The following is a 22,554-nucleotide window of genomic DNA, read 5'->3' as shown; positions in this document are numbered from 1 at the left end:
TCAGAGAAAGAGGTTTAACACCCAGCCAGTGACAGACAGGTCTGGTTTTGCCCCTAAAGCTCCATGGAGAGTGAAGACCCATTATAAGGATCAGCTCAACTGAAAAATAATTTGAAGAAAGGTAACTTTCAAGATATAAAAATATACTTTTGCATTATCATTTCATGGAAAATAACCAATTTACTTTTTTTAAACAGGAGTAATTTTATATATGGCTCATACTTGAGAAAAGAAGAAATTGCTTTCTCTGATCCCACTCCTGATGGAAAACTCTTTGCAACGCAGTACTGTGGCACTGGCCAGTTCCTGGTATATAACTTTCTCAATGGACAATATCATACTTAGTGGAATTCCTTCAGCAACAAATATTGGGAGACTTCTGCTAACAAGTACTGATTGAGTTCAGACCCTGACCAGGAACTAGGGCTAGAATTATATATAATTATTATTACAACGAACTCAGGACTGGTAACAACTAAATAAAGTTGTACTATTTTATTAAAATTGTAAATTGTGCAGGAATAGTCTAACTCTGTTTTTTAAAGAAGATATTTTGTTATCTTTTACAGAAGTTTGATGTATTTTTATCTTTAGTCATGTTTACATGCAGCAGATATTGTTCATAATGGACTGTAAACTAATGCAAGGACTATGGTCTCACTGAGTACATACTGAAGTTCTTAATGTGGTGATATACCAGTGTTGCTTGGCACTGTAATCTTTAGTACTTTATCAGTTTTAGATGTTTAGTAAGGTATATAAAAGATCATTTATCAAAATTTAAAACCCTGCTCAATTAGAACTTAAATGACAAATATTACAGTGCACTCTTTATAGATGATAGTCTTGCCAGATTAATTACATAGAGGTTCTACTATGCATTAATATGAATAACAAAGATGAAATTAACCTGATTTCTCAATTATAAGAAGAATAAGGAATTTACACATTTTGCACAGGGGATATTTAGCAGTAGTTTGTGAAAGATGAATTTGCAAAATACAAACAGGTATATGCTTCACCTTTTTTTCAAAAATGCTGATCTGGGTATATGCCTTTATTAGTGAACTTCACTTTGTATCTCCTTCATAAAGCCCTCCACTTTAAAAGGGTTTATATGGTGAAAAACTGCTGTGGCCTTTATCTGTATATAATGTAGATTAAAAAATAAAGTACTTGATAGCTTTTTTTCCTAAGTGATGCTAACAGAGTAAAAAAGTAGTCTTTGGTGTTTATATTCCTGCAACTGAAATGTTCAGTGGTGAAACATCAATCAGATTAACATCCAAAAGGAAAGTCCTGATTCAAAACAATCTTCAATACAACAAAGCCTCTCACTTCCTAAGGAATAGTTCCCTATGCCAGAATTAATTTTTGAAGCATATACTGTAGGAGTAACAGTGGTGGTCTAATATCTGTCTGTGGTATAAGAAGTGGAAAGTTATGATGGGGGGAGGAAGAGAGAACCTTAAACTGTTCCAGCAAATAAATTCTTTATTTTATTGCTTGCTCTTGTCCAGAGGTGAGCAACAATATAAGCCTCCCAGCACTGTGGCTTCAGCTCATTTATTGCAGTCACAGCTAGCAGCTGAGAAAAGCTGTTTCCTTTACCAGTAGTGAGACTAGAGCTGGGTGAAATTTTTTTTACTGAATAGTTTCTTGGCCAAAAAAATCAGTTTTGGACTATGAGTTTAACACCCCTTCATAAACGAATTTAAGAAATTTTCCATTCTGCAGTTTGTTTCTCATGGTGGTTAATGTATGCAGCCATTGTCATGACATGATTTTCTTTTAGGGGGCTCTGGAATCTCAGAAGAGCTAGTTTGGCTGCCCCAAGTTCCAAGAGATCAATGGCGTGGTCCCTTTTCCCTGGGCTCCAGATGCTCTATACCATTTTGGGATCCAGGTATGCTTCCCATCAGACTGGAATCGGTGGTGAGAACCCTGAGTTCCAGAAAGCATCTGGAAAGACCCCTGTGGATAATTTTCCAGACTATCCACTATCTCAGTGAGTTAAGAACCTGTTTCGGGACATGTACCTGAAGTTGCCTGCACTCTAGGGAGTGGTCCCATATTTTCACAAGAAAAGCCTAAAGGCACCTGATGTGGAATCTCACCCCTGGAGTGACCCCTGTGCATGAGACCAGGAAGCCCAGCAATGAGCAATGGTTGGGCTCCTGCACTTGACCAGCATGGATATCAAATTCTGAATCTTCTGGAATCTGTCTACTGAGGGGTAGATCTGTGTTGTTAATATCTCTCTCTACACCCAGGTGCATGATCCTTGTCAAGGAGCGCAAGGAATTATTCTTTGTGTTTATTATGAATTATGCATTTACAGAAGCTCCAAATTCCAAGTCTTGGGGCCGTGTCCTACATTCTCTGATTAAGGCTCTGATTAAGATGTTGTCCAAAAAAGGGTACAGGTAAGTGCCCTGGGACCAGAGTCTGGCTTGATCACCAGCATTTTCAGAAAGAGGGGGGGGTGATGAGACAGAATGGGAGTGTTCAGTACTGGTAGCGATTCATGCTGTAAGCTAATCTCAGAAGCTTGTGGTGGCACGGGAACACTGGAATGTGGAATATGTCTCTTCCAAGTCCACTGAGGTAAGGAAGTCCCCTTGAGACACTGATGTCATTATTGAAGGTAGGATATCCATCTGGAACTTTGTTTTCTTCATCCATTTGTTGGACCCTCAGAGATGGAGGACTTCTCCAGTGAACTTGTGAACAATAAAGATGGAGTAAAACCCTGAGAAATTCTCTTCTTGGGGGGGGTGGCGGGCGACTCCTATTGTTCCCATGTACCGAATGTGGGAGATCTCGTCCTAGACTAGCTTGTAGTTGGTGGGATCCATGGTGACTGAAGACTGGATGGAGGAGGAGCGTGGTGAAGCCCTTAGCTCGAGAGTATCCCTGACATGCTGACTCTCGCACCCACCCTGTGGTTGAAGCAAACTATTCATCCAGAAAGAGAAATCCTGCCTCCCAGGCTCAGGTCTGGGTGAAAGCATATTCATTTGTCATAAAGAGCTTTTGGAAGTTGCATGATCTCTTCTAGGTTTTCTACTTGCTGCTTGGTTCCAAGGTTTTCCCTTGATACATGTGATCTTTCCTCTAGAACCTCAGTGGTAAAAATAGCAATTGTTGAAATCATGGTGGAATTCCTCAAGAGCTTCTTTTCCATGGGTCCAGATAATGAAGATGTCATCAATGTAGCACAAGTAGAGTAGGGGCGTTAGAACAACGCTTCCTTAGCTCTCGTCCCCTAAGTCGGCCATAAAAATGTTGGCATACTGTGTGGCCATGCGGGTACCCATTGCAGTGCCGCTGACTTGAAGGTACGTATTGTCCCCATATGTGAAATAGTTGTGGGTGAGAAAGTCTCTACGCAAAAGAATAAATGGACACAAATCTGACATCCGAAATCTTAACATTCAAAAATCAGTAGGGGAACACTTCAACCTCTCTGGTCACTCAGTAACAGACTTAAAGGTGGCAATTTTTCAACAAAAAAGCTTCAAAAACAGACTCCAACGAGAAACTGCTGAACTGGAATTAATTTGCAAACTAGATACCATTAACTTGGGCTTGAATAAAGACTGTGTGGGGCTGGGTCATTACACAAATTGAATCTATTTCCCCATGTTAAGTATCCTTACACCTTCTTGTCAACTGTCCAAAATGGGCCACCTTGATTATCACTACAAAAGTTTTTTTTTCCTCCTGCTGATAATAGCTCATCTTAATTAATTAGCCTCTTAGAGTTGGTAGGGCAACTTCCACCTTTTCATGTTCTCTGTATATCTTCTTACTATATGTTCCATTTTATGCATCCGATTAAGTGGGCTGTAGCCCACGAAAGCTTATGCTCAAATAAATTTGTTAGTCTCTAAGGTGCCACAAGTACTCCTGTTCTTTTTGTGGATACAGACTAACATAACTGCTACTCTGAAATATATCCTACCAGTTTTAGCACTATGTAACACAATCACTACCAATTGTGAAAGATCATGGCATTTTTGGAAGAGAGTGCTTTGCTCAGATACTGAAAGTTATTGACTGCTCGACAGTGAGCAAATTGAAGATTATATTAAAAAGGTAGTACAGGGACATGTTATAGTCAAAATTAAATACCCAACCTGTTATACAACAAATCTGAAGAAAATGCAGTCTCTTAAATGGCAATTTAATATGTTCATCAAATTTAATGAAAGCACATCATAAACATATTGTAACCACAACTGCAGACAATTTCAATTAATAAACAATAAAATGTGAGGTAGACTGACTAGTGAAGCTAAATTCACCATGTTTTGGTTAAGAAAATTTTACACTAAAAGCAACATTTTAACCCCCTTCCAAAAGTCACAAAAAGCAATTGCATAAATTACAGCAAGATGCATCTGAATATGATTTTCATTCAAATCTTAGTTTACATTCAATATTAACCTGTGAACGGTCAATCATGTCCAGATTTTACATGTCAACAGGTAAAATATAATGCTGGCCTATTTAATACATTCATAAGAGTGCCCTTGATGATGAGGCTTAAAACCAAAACAGAACAGTTATACTCTAGATGTCAAAGTATGGTCTCCTCATGTATTCAAGGACTATGAGCTGTAGTTTTCAAGCAGACTGACCCTGGATTATTTTAAGTAAAGATTTATAATGATATAGTCTTCAAAAGAAAGTGTTGCCAAAAACCTTCCCTCTCCACTGGAGAATAAAAGTGTTATAGAAACCAATTGCTTGTTTGATAATGGAAGGCAGATACACTAGCTTTCTGATTTAGTTCTCAACCATCAGGACAATTTCGCACCACTTTACCACAGGGCTAAATAATCATCATCAAAATAGTCTTAGCACCTGGAATTTAAAGAACTTAGTGCAAACATCATGTACACAAACAAAGGAAATCACTTTTGAACATTTTATATCCTCCGACTTGCAGACTATAGGTAACATTTCTAAATTTTTTACCTCAACTAAAATTCAAAAGTTATTCAATCAGCCCTAAGCTCTTCTGGCAAACCAGAAGTACTGAAATGTATTCAGGTGTAACGAAAAGTTTCAAAATATACCTCTGTATCCCCACCGGCTAAATTAAAATTAAGATATATTTTAAAACATAAGGCTGTATGAAGGACACTTAAAAATATTTAAATCTAAAGAAAAAGAAAAGGGTTGTTCATTTGAAATATGCTACATTGACAGCCTCACAGTTAAGCTCTATTAAAATCAACAGATATGCAAACCATTATTTTCCTTTTTAGCTTCAGTCTAATATATTATGTTTTTCATTATCTGTAAACATTCATCTTTTCACAAGATAAAAAAGTTGCTTGATTAACACTTTGTTCAAAATGCAGTTTTGGCAGGCCCTTCTCAGTTGACTTGCAGGTCACATATAAAGGATGTGTTAAGAACTTCATAAAAACACAATGAAGTGAATATTATTGATTTTTCTACCATCTTATAAAGGAGGTTGCATTTTTTTTCAACTAAGGAGGTGGAGAGAGGAGAATGTGTGGGGGAAGGGTACCTTTTATAAAATATTGAAATCTCAATTGAGTAACCAGTATAAAACAGTGAATACTTCTAAAAATGTTAACTGCACTAGTAAAACTGGTCAACACCTATAACCCTGAAACCAAGTGCTAGTGCACCAGGTTAATTCTATAACAGAACAGCAGTTATTTAAAGAGAACACAGTAATGTGTTTTAGACCAGAATAATGCATAATCACTACAGCCATATTTACAAAAGTTTAATATTCAAAATGAAAGGACCAACCTGTTCTAGGTACTGTATTCAAACAGACCTTTTTGATTATGGGCAGATTCTCTTGCAATTGATTCAAGCTCACTTGTGAAGTGATTTTCAGTGGGCTACGGAAAAGCCCCAAGCCATTGTGCCTCACCCCATTTTAGCTCACTTTAGATATAAAATTCAGTTCAGATCGGCTGCCATACTCTTGAACACGGTCTTCCTATTTTATGATTCACTTCTGGGCAGGGTACCTAAGTTCTCAAAAACAGCAGCAACAACAAAAATCTCACCTCAGGACTCTACACACTATTGCAGGTGAATGAGGAAGGATACTTGGAGCAAATTGCATTCAATCAAACCTGGACAAAGTTTTTGATGTACTGGTAAAGTGTACCAGCTAAAATGGGATGTTTCACAATTTTTAAAACCTCTGACGCTATAACTATCTGAAGTCGTTGTGCTGGTGTTTAGCTGCTCTAACTAAAGAGCCAATGTGCATAAGGAATCTTTTTCTCTTCGTTATGCTGGCCAGCCAGTGACTCTTTAATTGTGGAGTAGAATTTTTGTTAAAGAGGGTGAAAGAATGTTACTAGGAGAACCTGCGTGCGTGCTCCATGCCTGCCAAGCATTTACTGATTTGTTCAGGTTTAAGTAGTAAACTTCTAACTCCTGTGGAAATTTTGCCAAAGACACAGTTTCAATACATAAACAATTACAAGTTTTAAAGTAACACTGCACAGAAAGAGAACAAGACTACTTTTAATACAAATATCTAAGTTACTTTGTAATTTCAAACCCCTGAGTATTACTGTACCAAAGTACAGATCTGAAGAGAAACGGAGGAGTCTCCTCAGCATATTATCTTCAATGGTGTGAGTCTGGTGTTATACCTTCAGGCTAGTGGATGCTGAAGTCAGTTTCTTCCCCTAGCTTAGCATAGTACAAAAAACCCCAAGAGAACTCTTCATCAACCAAAATATGTCCTCCTCCCACATCACAGGAGACAGCTTGTAGGCTGTGGTGTTAGTTTCATTAACTGCGACTAACGTGGAATTAACTTGAATCCAAGCGCCTGTAATCATAACTGAAGTGATAAACATATGCCTAGAAACAAAGCCTACTTTAGAATTTTGGGGACTCCTTTAGAGTAGACTAGATAAATATTGGTTGCACTTTGCTCCACAGTGATTGTACTTGGTTGTTTCTTCTGTCCCCTCCCCTCTCCCCCCAAAAGCCAACCAAACAAAGAAATGTCTCAAGTTCTCTTCTTTGCCTTTGTTATTTGGTCTCCTATCAAGTTTATATGTGGCGTCCAGTGAGAAAATAGAGTGGTTTGTCATCAATGCTGTTGGCAGTCTGAAACTCATCGCGGAGACGAAACTGCCACTCGTCTTCCAGCTCTAAACGGACTATTGTTTGACGTAAAGAGCTTCTGTCTTGGCATATGACACACAAGGTGGCACCTTAAATTAAAAACAAGATACAGCTTTAGTAACATGTAAGACTTCAATTTTCTTGCCTCATTTGCAAAAAGACAAAAACACTAAAAACTACTACTTGGAGGCCTTTCCCACACAAAACCGTCATAAGCTCCCAAGTGTCCATTAAGGTGTCTGACATGAACAGTGTACCCAGTATGATCAGTCTCAGATATGGAAAGTGAGGCATGAGAGAGTGGGCAAACATCTCTGCAAAAATGACTGAAAAGAATACAGGTATGTAAACAGTGGGAAGAAAGTATTACAAAATGTGTTTGGCATTCAGCAGTTTCCAATGAAAGAGGGATTTGGGAGGAGGGGAGAGAGAAATCCCTCTCTACAGTCCAAGCCTGAAATCATGCACAAGATGTCTGACAAAGCAACTTCAAATGAATGAGGATTCATGGCAGCTAAGGGGGCATTATTTATTTATTTATATTGCAGTAGCTCCTACGGAACTAGTCAGGGATCAGATATCCACTCCCTGCTGTGCATATATCTACACTGCAGAAAATGGTGTGTTCTTAATTTAGGTTCGCTAACTTGGGTTAAAATAGCAGTGAAGACATGGCAATTTGGCTTTTAACATATGCTAGCAGTTAAAGCCCACAAAGGAACCTGGGGTTGAATTTGAGCTGCTGTGTTGGGGTGTCTGCACTGCTATTTTAACTTGAGTTAAGAACATTTATCTTTTTTTTGCAGTGTAACTATACCTTGTGTTAGGCACCTTACAAACGTGAGTCCATGACCCAGCGAAGGTTTCCACTCATGCGAGTGTGGGTCACCCATTCATCCACTCCATAGCCAGAACTCCTGGGATTTGCTTCCTTCCTCACACCACTCAAAAAATTAAAGTATGCCCTATTCTAAGTGACTGGGCCTGTATACAACCTGGCAATGATTTTAGGATAGTGGACAATTTGCTGATGTTAATATGGTTTATGATGATTAATTTGGACTTTCAAAAGTCCTTTCCTAAAGTCCCACACAAAAGGCTGTTAAGGAAACTAAGTAGTCATATGCTGACAGGCAAAGTACTGCCATGGATTAAGTACTGACGAAGAGAAAGACAACAGATTAGAACAAATGGTTTATTTTTGACATAGCAAGAGGCTAACAAGGGGGTGCCCCAAGATTGGTGCTGTTTTATATTGTTTTTTGTCATGCCCATGACATGGTAGATGCTATCCAGCCTTAGCAAAAACAAAACACACACACCACATGACTGCCATTCTTAAAGAAAACTCACAGATCCACAGCCAGGTGGCAAAATGTGCAGATGATGCAAAACTACTGAGGTGAAACAACAGTAGAGAAGCCTGTGAGGAACTTCAGAGGAGGCTAAACAAAGCTAGGTGCATTGGCAGCATGACGAGAGAGGAAATTCAGTGCTGACAAAAGCAAATTTAACACATTACTGGGTTATGAGTTAAACTGTAATCACTCATGAAAAAAGACCTGCATGTCACTGTGGACAACTCAGTAAAGATCACTGCTTAAGAATACAAAAAAAGATCAGGATATAAAAGAACGGGCTATGAAATAATACTTTGAGGGGTAAAGCTTCATGCTAAGTATCCCTTTTGTGCTCAAATCTACAGGGGCACAATCTAGCCACCGAAAATGTACCATAGGAATTGATGCTACACCTCACCTGTACTGTGGTTCAGTTCTGGTGTCAAAGGAATATAGCAGAAATAGAAGGTATGAAGAGAGTAGGCAATGAAAATGTTTAAAGACATGGAAAGACATCCAAATGAGGAGAGACTGAAAAGAGTGTGACTGTTTAGAAATGAATAATGAATTTTCTTGGGGGGAGGAGTCAAACCCTCCTCCTCATCCTAGCTCATAACACAAGAACAAGTGCACATTCAATGAAACTGAAAGGCAATACATTAAAAACTGATGAAAGGAAATACTTTTCTATGTAATGCATATTTAGCCCTCAGAACTCATTGCCGCAAGATATCACTGAGGCCAATAGGTTAGAAGAATGAGACATTTATATGGAGAGCAACATCATCCACAATTGCATTAGACAAGGGTTTTTTTTCTCTTTTACACAAAATTAGTGATATAAACCCTCAGTATTAGGGCATAAGACAACCACTAACAGAGGTAGGAAGAAACTTCCTCAATGAGCAGGTTACTCTATTATTGTTCACTGCAGGATTTCTTGCACCTTCGCCAGAGCACTGGATATTCACTACCATCAAAGGCACGAGAATAGTTTGGAATAGATGAACGGCTTGTCCCATCCATTATGGCAATGTCTATGTTCTGAACTCTATCTCCAAATCATATGTTAGTGAAGTACTCAGCTGCATGCTGCACTGGCTGCACTCGACATATACCACACCTATTTCCATTTGATGCCACTGCGGTTAGTGCTATTTATCAAGGCTTTTCTTCACTATAGCCTTGTTATTATGATGGTGGGAGCGCTGTACAAATCGAAAGAGCAGACCGAATGCATTCCTTGTTGGAGCAACACCAGCACGGATTATGAAGATGGAGAAATGTATGGATTCATTTCATCCTCTGTATTTCATTTTGCTTGTGAGCTATTATTTTGTACGAAAAGCAACAGAGATACCCAGTGGAGAAATCATTACCTTTCAGGAATTTGAACTTCTTAAGAAGGTCTGCACCTACGAAAGAGTCACAGAGGTACAACAGGAGTCCACTGAAAAACACCCCCTCACAGTTGACATTGATGGAGTGTGGGCGGGAGCTCACATAGCAGATCGCCACCTGAAACCAAAAAGCAAAACAGAAAGAATGTTTTAAGAAAACCCCCCAGGAGGGACCTGATACGGAGGCTGAACATAAAATAACTACAGGAGGCCAGAGTTGGTTGACTTGAGTTTAAAAAACCAAAAAATCCACAATCTTGGATACAGTTTGCACATTTGGGGGTTCTATTAGGCAATCTTCCTGATTGAATTCTAATTAGAGCCACAGAAAGTCCTTAGCTCATTTGTTACCTTTCCAAGTCCCTAGCCAAAAAAATCTCTGCTGTGAATCTTACTCATTCTCTTCTTTTAATCCCTTCCCTTTACTAAAAAAGCTTTACACAGTAATGGGATTTTTCCATATTTTAATTCAAAAGATTCATCTGTAATGCAAATAAAATGGTGCATAGACTAGCCTTGGCATTCAATCCTAGGTCTTCTGATGGGATGATTTCCAGAAGAAAAGTGATGCCTGCAGCTAAGGTGAGATTTAAAACTATTGCATCAGACTCTAGCAAATAGAAAGGGCCCACTGTAGTCTAATTTAACCCCATGCTTCTCCATTACTTTGCTGACTTGATCTAAATCTCTGAGGTCTGTGCTTGTGTGATAATCATACAATGATGGTAATATTATTTCATTTGTTCCAATGACATGGCATTTGAAGTATATCCTATTAAGAAGGAAAATGCAGAAGTGGTGTAGGGAGGGGTACATTAAAGAGGAGGATAATTACACTGTGCTTTGTTGGAGTGAGCAATCAGGCTAGTGCAGCAGTGTAATGTCAAAAACTGGCCAAGCAAGAACAAAGTGGCAACAAATGTGAATCAGAAACACATGACAAAAAGTAGTAAAGATTTGGGGGATGCATGTCTTAAAAAGTACATGGATGAACATCAGGGTCTGTACAGATAGCTAAATGGCAAACTGGCATCCAAGAACAAGGGCTTTCACTGCAAACAAATTCTTACATTATTATATGTGATAGACTACAAAAAGATTGAGTATGGCTCTCTTAACCTAATAACAAAAACGGGGAGGATGGAAGCGGAGAAGAGGGATGACATGAGCATTCAGTGAGCACAAAAATCCAGATATTGGGAACAAAAATCAATCAAGAAACCAAAGGACATGAAGAGAAGAAACTCTTCGATAGCCTCTACACCAATGCTAGGAGCCAGGGTAATAAATGAACAATTCCAGTTCCTTTCGTTTATTAGCATAAATTCAATGTAGTTGGTATTACTGAAATTTGGTGGGATGTATTCCTATGATTGTAATGTTAAAATCAATGGTTCTAACCTATTTAGGAAATATCAAGTGGGCAAATGAGAATATAGTATGCCACTGTCAAAAATGGTATTACTTGTTTCCGAGTCACTGATAATTCAGAAGAACATGAACTTGAATGCTTATGGATCAATATCCTAACAGGTAAAGCATAAGACGGGGCATTAGTTGCTGTCTGCCTCAAACCACCAAATCACACTAGGGAACAGGATGTCTGCCTCCTTACACACCTATCTATAATGTGTATGGAAAAAAAACAGTGTGATCATGGGAACTTCAATTTGAGTAATATATGCTGGAGGTATTAAAACATCCTTGGAATTTCTAAATATTATGGATGAGAATCTCCTGACTGAAAAGGTGTTGGCCTGGAATGTCTGGGGAAGCCAGTTGAACGGCTCTCCGCTCTCTGACATTGATATGCAGCGATAGTTCTGGTTGTGACCACAGGCCTTGAGTTCTGATATTGCCCAGGTGTGCTCCCCAGCCCATCTCCGATGCATCCGTGACCAGCGACAATAAGGGCTGAGGCTTGGCAAAGGGCACTCCTGCAGAGACCACCTGAGGTTGTAGCCACCAGCTGAGGGACTCGAGAATGAGGGGCAGCAGGGTAACGAGTCTGTCTGGAGGATCCCGGCTGGGTCTGTATACCCTCACCAACCAAGCCTGGAGGGGGTGAAGGCGCAATCTGGTGTGTAGTACTATGTACGTGCAGGCCGCCATACGTCCCAGAAGCTTCATGCAGTTTCTGGCTGTAATTTTAGGAAACTGGCGGAGGCTCTCTATGATGCCCCTGATGCTTTGGAACCGAGACTCGGGCAGGGAAGCTCTGGCTCGAGTGGCATCCAGGAGAGCCCCAATAAATTCTATTTTTGGGGTTTGGGCTAGGGTAGACTTGGGCCCATTCAGAATGAGCCCCAGCCTGCTGAAAGTGGCACGTGCCAACGCAAGGTGCTTTTGCACTTGTACTCGAGAATCGCCCTTGATGAGCTAGTCGTCAAGGTACGGGAAAACCTGTACCCTACATTTGCAGAGGAAGGCTGCCACAACTGCCATGCACTTTGTGAACACAGGAGGGGCTGTTGAAAGCCCAAACGGGAGTACAGTGAACTGATAGTGTTGCCTGCTGACCATGACTCTCAGGAATCGTCTGTGTGCCTGAATAATCGATATATGGAAGTGCGCATCCTTCAGGTCCAGTACCAGTCCCCCAGATCTGGGGAAGGAATGGCGGCAGCCAGAGAGACCATATGAAACTTCAGTTTTCTTATAAACATTTTGAGATTCATTTTGCAGATACAGGATAGGCCTGAGTCCCCCTTTGGCCTTGGGGATGAGGAAATATCGGGAGTAGAATCCTCTGCCCCTGAAATCCTGAGGAACCTCCTCTATCACCCCTAGAGTGAGGAACTATTGCACCTCCTGTAGAAGGAGGTGCTCGTGAGAGGGGTCCCTGAAGAGGGACAGGGAAGGTGGGTGGGAGGACACAGAATTGGACAGAATATCCCACCCCCTCTGTGCTCAGGACCCAGCGATCTGAAGTAATCTGTGCCCAGACATGGTACAAGTGGGACAGACGATTCACAAAGGGAGGAAAAGGAAAAGGATCCAAGACTTGGGCTGGTGCTCCATCCTCGGGCGCACTTTCAAAAGTTTGGCTTCGAGCCAGGGGCTGCATGGAGGAGCCCTGGCCCTGGCTGGAGAGGGACTGCGTTGTTTCTGCCCCTCCGTCAACTATAGGCATGCCTACGGTGCCCTGGATAGAAGTGTGAGGCGGGGGAGCTGGGGCTTGAAGGGCTTTCTCTGGAGTGTTGGCGTGTGAATTCCCAGTGATTTCAGGGTTGCTCGTGAGTCCTTGAGACTGTGCAGTCTCAAGTCCATCTTGTCAGCGAACAGCCTCACAGCGTCAAATGGAAGGTCCTGTATGGTATTTTGGACCTCCACCAGGAGTCCCGAGACTTGTAGCCATGAGCTACATCTCATTGAAATGGCCATAGCCACAGTCTGCGCCACCAAGTCGGTGGAGTCCAAAGCAGCTTGGAGGGAGGTTCTAGCCACCACTCTGCCCTCCTCTAGGACTACAGCAAATTCCTGTCGTGACTCCGACGGGAGCAGTTCCTGAAACTTGGAGAGGGCGTTCCAAGAATTGTATGCGTAGTGGCTAAGTACTGCCTGCTGGTTGGAAATTCGAAGCTGGAGCCCTGGATGTGTCAGGGGTGGGTTCTCAGGAGCCCTGGATGTGTCAGGGGTGATCGATGTTGTGCAGGGGGAGGGAGGAGGGAGCTCAGGCAATGGAAACTACTGATGCCACCCTGGAACTATGCCCTTGAGCCTGGTGATAGGCCCAAGGTGTCCAAAAGGGCCAATGTGCCAGGCCCTGCCACTGGGGTGGCTAGGATACCATCGGTACCGAGGGATTCTCCGCTCTATGGTGCCGAGCCCGGTGCTGAGATCTTGAGTGGTACCAGCTGTGTCGGGACACAGATGACTCCACCTCTGATTCAGAGGAATAGGCCGAGCCCAACTAGGGAGGGGCAGACCCCGAGGGTGCCGAGGAGCGGTACCGAGGCGATGGGGAATGGCGCCGCAAAATGGTGGGGTTGCCTGGTTGCCGGATAGGTGGTGCTGCCGTCGGTGCCCGAAGTGGTGTCTGCACCTGAACCAGTGCCTGGGAATGCGAGGTGGGGCACTGTGCCGTCATGGCAATCAAGTCCCGCGCGGCCTCAAAAGTATCTGCTGTGGAGGGAAGGTCCAGGTCCTCCTCCAACACCTCCCAGACCAGGGAGTCCACTGACACCAGACTCAACAGACCTCCCCTCAAGGCCGGAGTCAAAGGTGTCGGGACCGATGGACCAGCCTTCTGGTGTCCCAGCGTGGGACGCACCACACTGGTGTCCTGTGTGCTCTTCTTGGTGGGGGAACGGCCCCCCCTCTGCCTTTTTCTTCTTATGCAGCACCAGGGATTGTGATTGGTGTTGCACTGATGAGCCTGCCTTCCGTGCCAGGGAGCAGTGCGAGTCCTTCCTTAGTGCTCCGCACTGAGGCCGAAGCTGCCTCTTGTGCTGGTTGAGGCAGGAGAGCTGTCTCCATTAAAAGGAGTTTTTCAGCCAATAGTGTCTCTCTCTTTTGGTTCTGGGCTTGAAGCCTCTGCAAATACTACACTTGTCTTGCAAATGTCCCTTTCCCAGACACTTCAGACAAGCAGCGTGCGGATCCGCCCTGGGCATAGGCTTACCACACCTATCACATGCCTTGAACCCCTGGGGCCGCGGCATGCCCCGGACGGGGAAAAACTTAGGGGGGAGGGGAAACAACCCCCCCAACTTAAACTTACTCACAAGCTAACTAAGAAACTTACGAACTACTATGATAACGATTAACAACTATGTACAGGAAAAAAACACAAGGAAAGCACTTGCTGAAGCAAGAGACAAGTTGTTCCAATGATCGTCACTGGTGGTAAGAAGGAACTGAGCAGGCGGTGGGTCAGCAAGGGACTATTTATACTGCCATGAAGGCGCCACTTCAGGGGGCTCCACAGCCGACCTGACAGGGTACCACTAGGGTAAAACCTTCCAACAATCATGCATGTGGCGTGTGCACACACCTATTGGAATGGACATGAGCAAGCACTCGAAGAACAGCTGTTCAGCAGCGTGAAGGAGGCGCTGGGAGGGAATGGGAGGAGCGGGGACAGGGCATGCTCGGGAGTGGAAACAAACAAGGAAGAGGAGGGGCAAGGGTGGGGCAGGGGCGGGAAGGGGTGGGACAGGGGTGGGACCTGGGGCTGAGCGGGGGTCTGCGAAAAATTGTAAATCAAAACGCGGGTCCTCAGGTTGTTAAAGTTTGAGAACCGCTGCGCTAAACTATTTACATTTTTATCAATGACCTGGAAAAAAACATAAAATAATTACTGATAATGTTTGCGGTTGACATAAAAATTGGGGGAGTGGTAAATAATGAAGAGAGCTGATACACAGCAATTTGGATTATTTGGTCAGCTGGACACAAGCAAACAATGTGTATTTTAATGTGGTTAAATGTATACATCTAGGAACAAGGAATGTAAGCCATACTTACATGATTTGGGGGGTGGGGGAAACCCTACCGTGAGAAGCAGTGACTCTGAAAAAGATTTGGGGTCACGGTAGATAATCAGCTGTACATGAGCTCCCAGTGTGATGCTTTGGTCAAAAGGACTAATGTAATCCTTGGATGCATTAACAGGGGAATCTCGAATAGAAGTAGAGAGATTATTTCACCTCTGTATTTGGCATTAGCGTGACCATTGCTGGAATACTGTGTCTAGTTCTGGTGCTCACAATTCAAGAAGGACGTTGATCAATTGGAGAGGGTTCAGAGAAGAGCCACAAGAACGATTAAAGGATTAGAAATCCTGCCTTATAGTGATAGACTCAAGGAACTCCATCTATTTTGTTCAACAAAGAGAAGGTTAAGGGATGTCTTGATTACAGTCTCTAAGTACCTACATGGGAAACACATATTTAATAATGGGCTCTTCAATCTAGCAGAGAAAGGTATATGTTCCAATGGCTGGAAGCTGAAGCTAGACAAATTCAGACTGTAAATAAGGCATAATTTTTTTAATAGTGAGAGTAATTAACCACTGGAACAATTTACCAAGGGTGGTGGTGGATTCTCCATCATTGACAATTTTTAAATCAAGGTTTGACTTTTTTTTTTTTTAAAAAGATATGCTCTAGGAATTATTTTGGGGAAGTACTATGGCCTCTGTTATACAGGAGGTCACTCTAAGATGATAACAATGGTCCCTTCTGGCCTTGAGATCTATTAGCACAGCATGGATCTTTGGACACCATGCTCCCAGTGTCCAGGCAACATAAGAGGTTTGCTGCTACTCTTTCCAAGCTAATAGAATTAGCCCTTTAGTTCGAGTAACAGAGACTCATGGTTTTAAATCAAAGTCCTGGGTTCAACACCCACCCCGATGATTCTAAGGAGTCATCATACAAAAAGAAAGTTTTAAAAAATTAGAAGTAAGAAATATAACAGTTTGCATTTGCTAGAGATCTCATTTACCCCTAGAAATATTTTGTACCTCAGGTCCAATGTTCAGGTAGCAGTCAATGGCCAGTACAGGGTTCTTGAAGTTATGGATGGCCTTTGGAAAGAGTTTGTATGTTGCATGCTGAAGGAATTTCTCCAGAAGGAACTGAGCTGGGGCTGCCAGCAACGTGTGTTCACTGTCTGGGGCACAGACATACTGAAGAGGCATTATTGGGGCCATGCTCTCCGATACCTACAATGAAAATGATGGAACCTCTTTCGACCAACACTCTGTAGGTTGCATCTTCACTGAATGTAGTTTGCCTTCTTGGCTATGTTACTGTAATTCCCACTTGCTAAATAAGCTGGAAAACCCCAGAACATGCAACCCAGTGGTGCCACATGGAAATAACAATCAAAGAACAAATAAATCACAGTTTCTGCTAAGTACATTTGTGAATATCTCAATGCATAAGGACAGAAAATAAAAATACAAAGAATTTACATTCAAAAGCAACACTATTTACTATAATGCCCCTCAACCCCCTACACCACCCACACAATCTCAGAGATTCAACTCTCCCCTTATGGCCCATTAGGCAAAAAGGCCCATTATATACAGAATGGCACACAGTAAAATTAGTCAACTAGTTCCAACTCTGTTGGATGCACAGAGAATAATTAGCCACTATCCCCTAAGCATTCAGATCCGGGGGGTGTTAGCTCCAGTGTCCTCCCACCTGATCTGAACTACAGGACTAGGTCTGAACAGTAGCAAGAGAAAGTTTAAAGGAGTCAGGAAACCAGAGCAAGATAGGATTTCTAGATTAAAACCAACACCTTGAATTATACCTCATCTGAAAGCTGATCCAGTTCATTGAGCACAGGTAAAACGAACAGTGCATGAAACACCATTTAGTAGCAAGCAGCACATTCTGCAATAGGCAGAGGTTGCAGGTGGATTTCCAGAGTACTTTGACATTTCAAAGCCTGAGTAAAATGTTTCTTCTTATCGACAACAGCAATGACTGAAGATCATCACAAATGACTAGAGACTGGAACTAAACTAAATATAATTTATCTCTTCCACATGAATTTAGAAAACCTTTAAACTTGAGTTTAGAAAAACGTATCCACTTCTGATTAGACTTTAGATTTGAGAGTTCCTAATTCAAGCCTTACTCAGCTAAAGAAATCCATGAATTAACTAGAAATTATTTAATCAGCTTTCAAATCCCAGTTTGTTCTTGGTGTCTCCATTATAATGGAGGAGTTGTGATAGACTCCCAGGATTACTGCTAGTGATGGAGAAATTAGGAATATTTATTACTACTTGCATTGAGATAGAACATAGCAGGTCCAGCCATAGCGCTAGATGCTGTACAAACACAGAACAGACTTTCTCTGACACGCTAAGTAAACATCCAAATTTTGACCTTCATGAAAACAATGTACCAGTTTTGTCTCCTGCACATAGCTCTCTTTTTCAAACATGCAAAACTCACCATGATTTTTGGCTTAATGGCAAAGTCCTTTTGCCCCCCAACCTGGATGTGTTTCTTCATGAGACTGAAGTTGTTAAAGCGGCAGATGAGAAGGCCACTGCTGTTTGTTCTCAGGTTAAAATCTACATCTTCACAGAAGTACCTAGACATTAAACACAGATTCACTAAACTGACTGTGTGTCTGCAAAGGGTATCCAATCCCATTTTAGTCCCTGCAATACATTATAAATTGTATTCTTTGTATAAATGGTCTGTGATGTATTCCATATACTGTTAAATACACTCTAGGCACCAACTCTTGGACTATCTCACCGATTACTTTGCTAGAAAAAACAATACAACTCTTATACAAACCTTCTACAGAGCACTTAACATTCAAATTGCTAACAGGCCCTTCCAGACTGACTTCAATAAGGAGAAAAGTAAGTCTTATTTTTTAAAGTATATAGTTCAGATAGTCTTCCTCTTCTCCCCCCATTTACTGACTTCAAACACATTTTACTTTTGGTCAGATATTGTTCACCCAGAGCATTGATCTGTCTCTATTTCAGAATGGATCCCTTCTATAAGACGTATTATCCAGGTGAATTGCTTTTGTGTTTGGCTGCTTTATGCACATAGCAGTACAGGTACTAATCATAAAGAGACCATACTGGAATTAATAAATAAGACATTCTACTACTACAAGTTCGTCCCTGCCACTGGGTGAAGAGTCTCATTTGTAAATAAAATTCATATAAAATTAAAATTAAAAGTATAAAATTCTTGCACCATAAGTAATACAAATGAGAGAAATGTGAAGTCAGTTGCTTTGGCATCCATACCATGAACCATGCAAGCTAGAACTTGGTCACCACATAAAGAGACAGTTTGGATTGCTGATGGAGGTAGAGACCAAGACAGGCCACCTTAGAGTCAGTGGGAAGCTCAAAGTGAAGGAAATATAAAATCTAGTCTTATTTAGCGGGGGGAGTTGGATTCTGCTTCAAATCCTGATGGGAACTTGTGACAAAGCTCTTAGGGAGAATTGTAGAATGGAATTGATGCCTTCTGGTGAGAGGAAAGAAAGGGAGAGAAATGGCAAATACCGGAGAAAGTGAATTTGCTATAGGTTTTTAATTCCAATCACTGATGGAAAGTGAGAAATAAAGGCGAGGGAGCAGAGGTTTTCTCTGTAAAACAATGACCGATAAAATTTGGAAGCAATTTAGTTCCATTAGGAATACAACAGCCTTCCCTCCCTTCATGCCTTTTGTCTCAATTACTTTGAGTCAAGTGAGCTGTGCTTCTCTACGTATTCCTGCCACTTGCCGATGCATTTCTGGAAGCAGTGCTTCCTGTGACTGACAAAAGGTGCTGTCCCTAGCAGGATGGATTTTCTGCCTCTCCTCTTCTGATTTCTTCCTGTTTCTCTCTTGTATTTTAGGTCTTCTCTGGGGTTTATTTTTTTTTTAAACTCCTGTAGCTTCTTCCCTCAACCTTGCCTTTTCTCTTCTTTCTCACCCACCGTCTGTCTTTCTCCCAGTCTTTCTTTCCATCCTAACCCTGGTGCTCACTATCCTGACTCAGTTTTTCCAGTCTCCACTCAGATGAATCCTTACGTAATACAAAAACAGCACCTGGAGGGGAGGTGGAAGCCCGGCATCTAGATTCCATGCACTGACTGTTTTTCTTTCTCTGCGGGTAGTGCTAAATCCTACTGAATTGCACCAGCACTATGCAAGGGCGTATCAGAATGGAGAATAGGAAGAATGATCACAAACGTTCACAACCTTGGTCAGCTGCTCCTCTTGTACCATAACAGAGAACACTCCTTTCTCTCCTCCACCCCAGGGATAAATTAATTCATTATAAATCATTCCAGTTTTGGGGTACAGTTTTTCTTTAAGGAGTGCTAGAATGGAACATCAAACCTGTATGAAAACAAACCTCACTGGCCAATCAGGATTTCCCAGTGATCGGAGCGCTACACTAGCCATGCTTCATAATACTGGAGAATCCTGGTTGCTAACTGATTGGCAAAGAAATAACCAATCATAACAGGAAGAGTCCCTTTCCTGATTTTTGTCCAAGTAACCTTGTGCCTAAGATTTATTTGGCTTTTAAAATATACAGTATATTCCTTTGCTGTTACAGCAAGCAGAACACAGCTATGAAATACAGGGGCCTGTCATGTTATACACGAACTGTCGTGCTGTAATTTGTTAGGCATGTTTCATTGCAGGCCACTTTTTCGCTCAGCACTCCATGAAGAGTTTGGAAAGCTAAAATCTCCCCTAGAGGTACAATGCTAGAGGAAATGTCCCATGATGAAAGCTATACAATGGAATTATGTGATCCAGTGAAAGACTGTGAAGTTTCTAATGCCATAGTGACCAGCACTTCCCTTCTTCCTAACCCCGCAGTCAAGGGGGCTTTTACCATTCATGAATAGGTACTGATAATACACAGAGAACTGGGAGAGAAGAGGCTAAAAGAAACATATCAAGCAGTTCTGATAACATCATAGTAACCCACAGCTGCAAAGCTACTGCACTGTAATGTGTGTGCATATTGGGTGAGGTATTGCAGGAGTTCTTTTAATACAGACTCTCTTTCTGGGTGACCACTTTTCACAATGTAGTAGTAGATTCGTGTACGGATGTTTTGTGATGGCAACACACACTCCTAATCTGTATTTTTAGATTTTTGTGGTTTATTTCTTGAAATCACATACAACTGTTTTTTTGTTAAAATCATATACAAAACATCCATTTGTTCCCCATGCATGCTTATTTTTTGTATGCATTTCCTGTTTCATGGGGGGGGAGGGTAACTCTCACTCTGAACAGCTCATTTTCATGCAACAGAAATGTGACATCAGAAATAACTCAACCAATCATACAGTTGACTTTCATTTGGATACTGCAGTCTTATTACAATGCTGCACACATCATTCTGTGTTTTTTAAAAGTAGTATTTTGTGGCCATAATCTCACAGCCATGAAAGTACCATTCTCTGTTTTTACTATGGCTATGAAACATGACTATTAGCTGGCAGTGAGATTGTTTACTGTATTTGTTAAATCACTTTTGCATACCTGTTTAGATCATATTGCACGTTCTGGGTCAGGTCTACGTTGAGCAGTATGAAGTCATGCACATGGCACCTGGAGAATGGAGGTTTTGATCCCCTGGAATTCAACTTGCTGTTCCATTTCTGAATACCCAGTATTGCATAATGAACAATTTTTGGTGTGGCTTCAATGTGCTGTAGAACACTCTTCAAAGACACATTCTTATTGGTATTCCCTGGCTCCATGGACGAGCTATGAAATGTAATCATGTATCACATATGTGTTTTAGATTTCTGCTACTATATTATTGTGTAATGTTTAGATCAGGATCCTTTTTTGCTAGGTGCTGTACAAATACATAACTGTGTATTCATGGACACACATGGAACATTGACATTATTATAAATAGCTAATTAAATGCCACCCCCACCTCTACCCCTCAATCCAGTCATCATAAGCATACAGACTTTCCAGGAGTGGTGGGTATTACTGGTGAGATATATGGAGAGGCAGAAGGAAGTAGCCTTATGAATCAATTCAGGAAAGGCATTTCCTAAATAAGGTGCAGTGTGGGAGAAGAAGGTAAAAAGAATGGAGTGACCTGGCATAATGTCTTCTAGAAAATAAAGAACCCCAAAATAAAGAATTTTAACTGAGAAACAACAACAAAAGAACACCAGAATAATCAAGCTGATAAAAACAAACAACCAAAATGTTCTTTCCCACTGGCAAGTCAATTGGTAGAAAGGTTTGGGTAAACTCTATGTCAAAAACTAATCAGTTTTACAAGAGAGCAGAGAAAGTGATCGAGTCAATCACAACACTAGCTGATGGACAGGAAACACTAATTGAGATGAGATAATTGGAGACAAAATGACATACAATTGTTAATTTTGAAGCTATCTGTAATGTCATGCACAAAATAGTAACAGCTTTGAATCATGACTAAGGTATGTCTACACGGCAGTCAGAGGTGTGACTGCAGCATCTGTAGACATTCCTGAGCTAACTTTAACCTACTTAGCTCAAATAACAATCGCAGTGAAGCTGTGGCAGCCTGGATTAGCTGCTTGAGTACATGCCTGGGATCCAGGGCGGGCTTGTACAGTCTGTGCTGCTGTGGCTTCACTGCTATTGTTATCGGAGCTAGCTAGACCAGAACTAATTCGGGTATGTCTACATGTGCTGCAGTCACATCTCTGATTGCAGTGTAGACATATCCTAAGTGATAAGCAGAGTATAATTTTGAGATTCTGCTTTGACTCTTAAGTAGCCAATTTTTTAGTTATCACCAATTGCTAGAGATGGGCTCAAGCTGCAAAGTGTGCATCCAAATTAGAATATTGCAAAAGTTTGGGGTGGGCTGTGGCTTTAGCTAGGACCCATCTGACTGTTCCATTGTTTGTGAAAAGCTAATTTACCTGGACTGTTCTTGGACACTGTGAATGTTCCATAAGACACAAGAGTCATCCATGACAACAATGAACGGCCAGACACACTGACGTTTGACTCCTAGTTCTTCCAAGCGGTTTCTCTCTAGTTCTAGATTGTGGTAGGAAAGTTCCTTAATAAGGAATCTGGCAGCACCTGTGAGAATACATGGCACAGAACAACTTCTGTAGGACACTAATGAGAACTTTACTGCAGCTTCTGTTTTCATACAAAAAAGATATAATATTAAAAAAGA

The 22,554-nt window shown here is 41.5% G+C and overlaps 2 protein-coding genes across 34 annotated transcripts in view; one reads left to right on the top strand and one right to left on the bottom strand.

Annotated features, from left to right (window-relative positions):
* Nucleotides 1–898, top strand: part of ESCO1 (establishment of sister chromatid cohesion N-acetyltransferase 1) — a 52,638-nt gene extending 51,740 nt beyond the window's left edge. For 16 of the 17 annotated variants that reach the window (XR_010597998.1, XR_010598007.1, XR_010597997.1 and 13 more), the window contains one exon: nucleotides 198–898. Coding sequence is in view for 7 of the 17 variants with exons in the window: in XM_005309487.5 (XP_005309544.2) it covers nucleotides 198–345 (148 nt within the window). In the remaining 10 variants the exon portion in view is untranslated. The remainder of the gene's footprint in view (nucleotides 1–197) is intronic. The other variant, XR_010597996.1, reaches the window with a different exon arrangement.
* Nucleotides 899–4,173: 3,275 nt separating this feature from the next.
* The window catches only part of GREB1L (GREB1 like retinoic acid receptor coactivator), a 214,248-nt gene continuing 195,867 nt past the window's right edge, over nucleotides 4,174–22,554 (bottom strand). For all 17 annotated transcript variants that reach the window (XM_065582068.1, XM_065582066.1, XM_008178656.4 and 14 more), the window contains 6 exons: nucleotides 22,289–22,454; nucleotides 20,892–21,119; nucleotides 17,812–17,953; nucleotides 16,359–16,559; nucleotides 9,869–10,007; nucleotides 4,174–7,238 (listed from right to left, as the gene is read on the bottom strand). In XM_065582068.1, the coding sequence (XP_065438140.1) occupies nucleotides 7,075–7,238; nucleotides 9,869–10,007; nucleotides 16,359–16,559; nucleotides 17,812–17,953; nucleotides 20,892–21,119; nucleotides 22,289–22,454 (1,040 nt within the window). In that variant the 3' untranslated portion in view covers nucleotides 4,174–7,074. The remainder of the gene's footprint in view (nucleotides 7,239–9,868; nucleotides 10,008–16,358; nucleotides 16,560–17,811; nucleotides 17,954–20,891; nucleotides 21,120–22,288; nucleotides 22,455–22,554) is intronic.

This window comes from Chrysemys picta, chromosome 2 (assembly GCF_011386835.1).
Source record: "Chrysemys picta bellii isolate R12L10 chromosome 2, ASM1138683v2, whole genome shotgun sequence".
NCBI classification, from domain to species: domain Eukaryota; kingdom Metazoa; phylum Chordata; order Testudines; family Emydidae; genus Chrysemys; species Chrysemys picta.
Note: the sequence above shows the minus strand (reverse complement) of the source record. Positions and strands in the feature narration are given on the sequence as shown.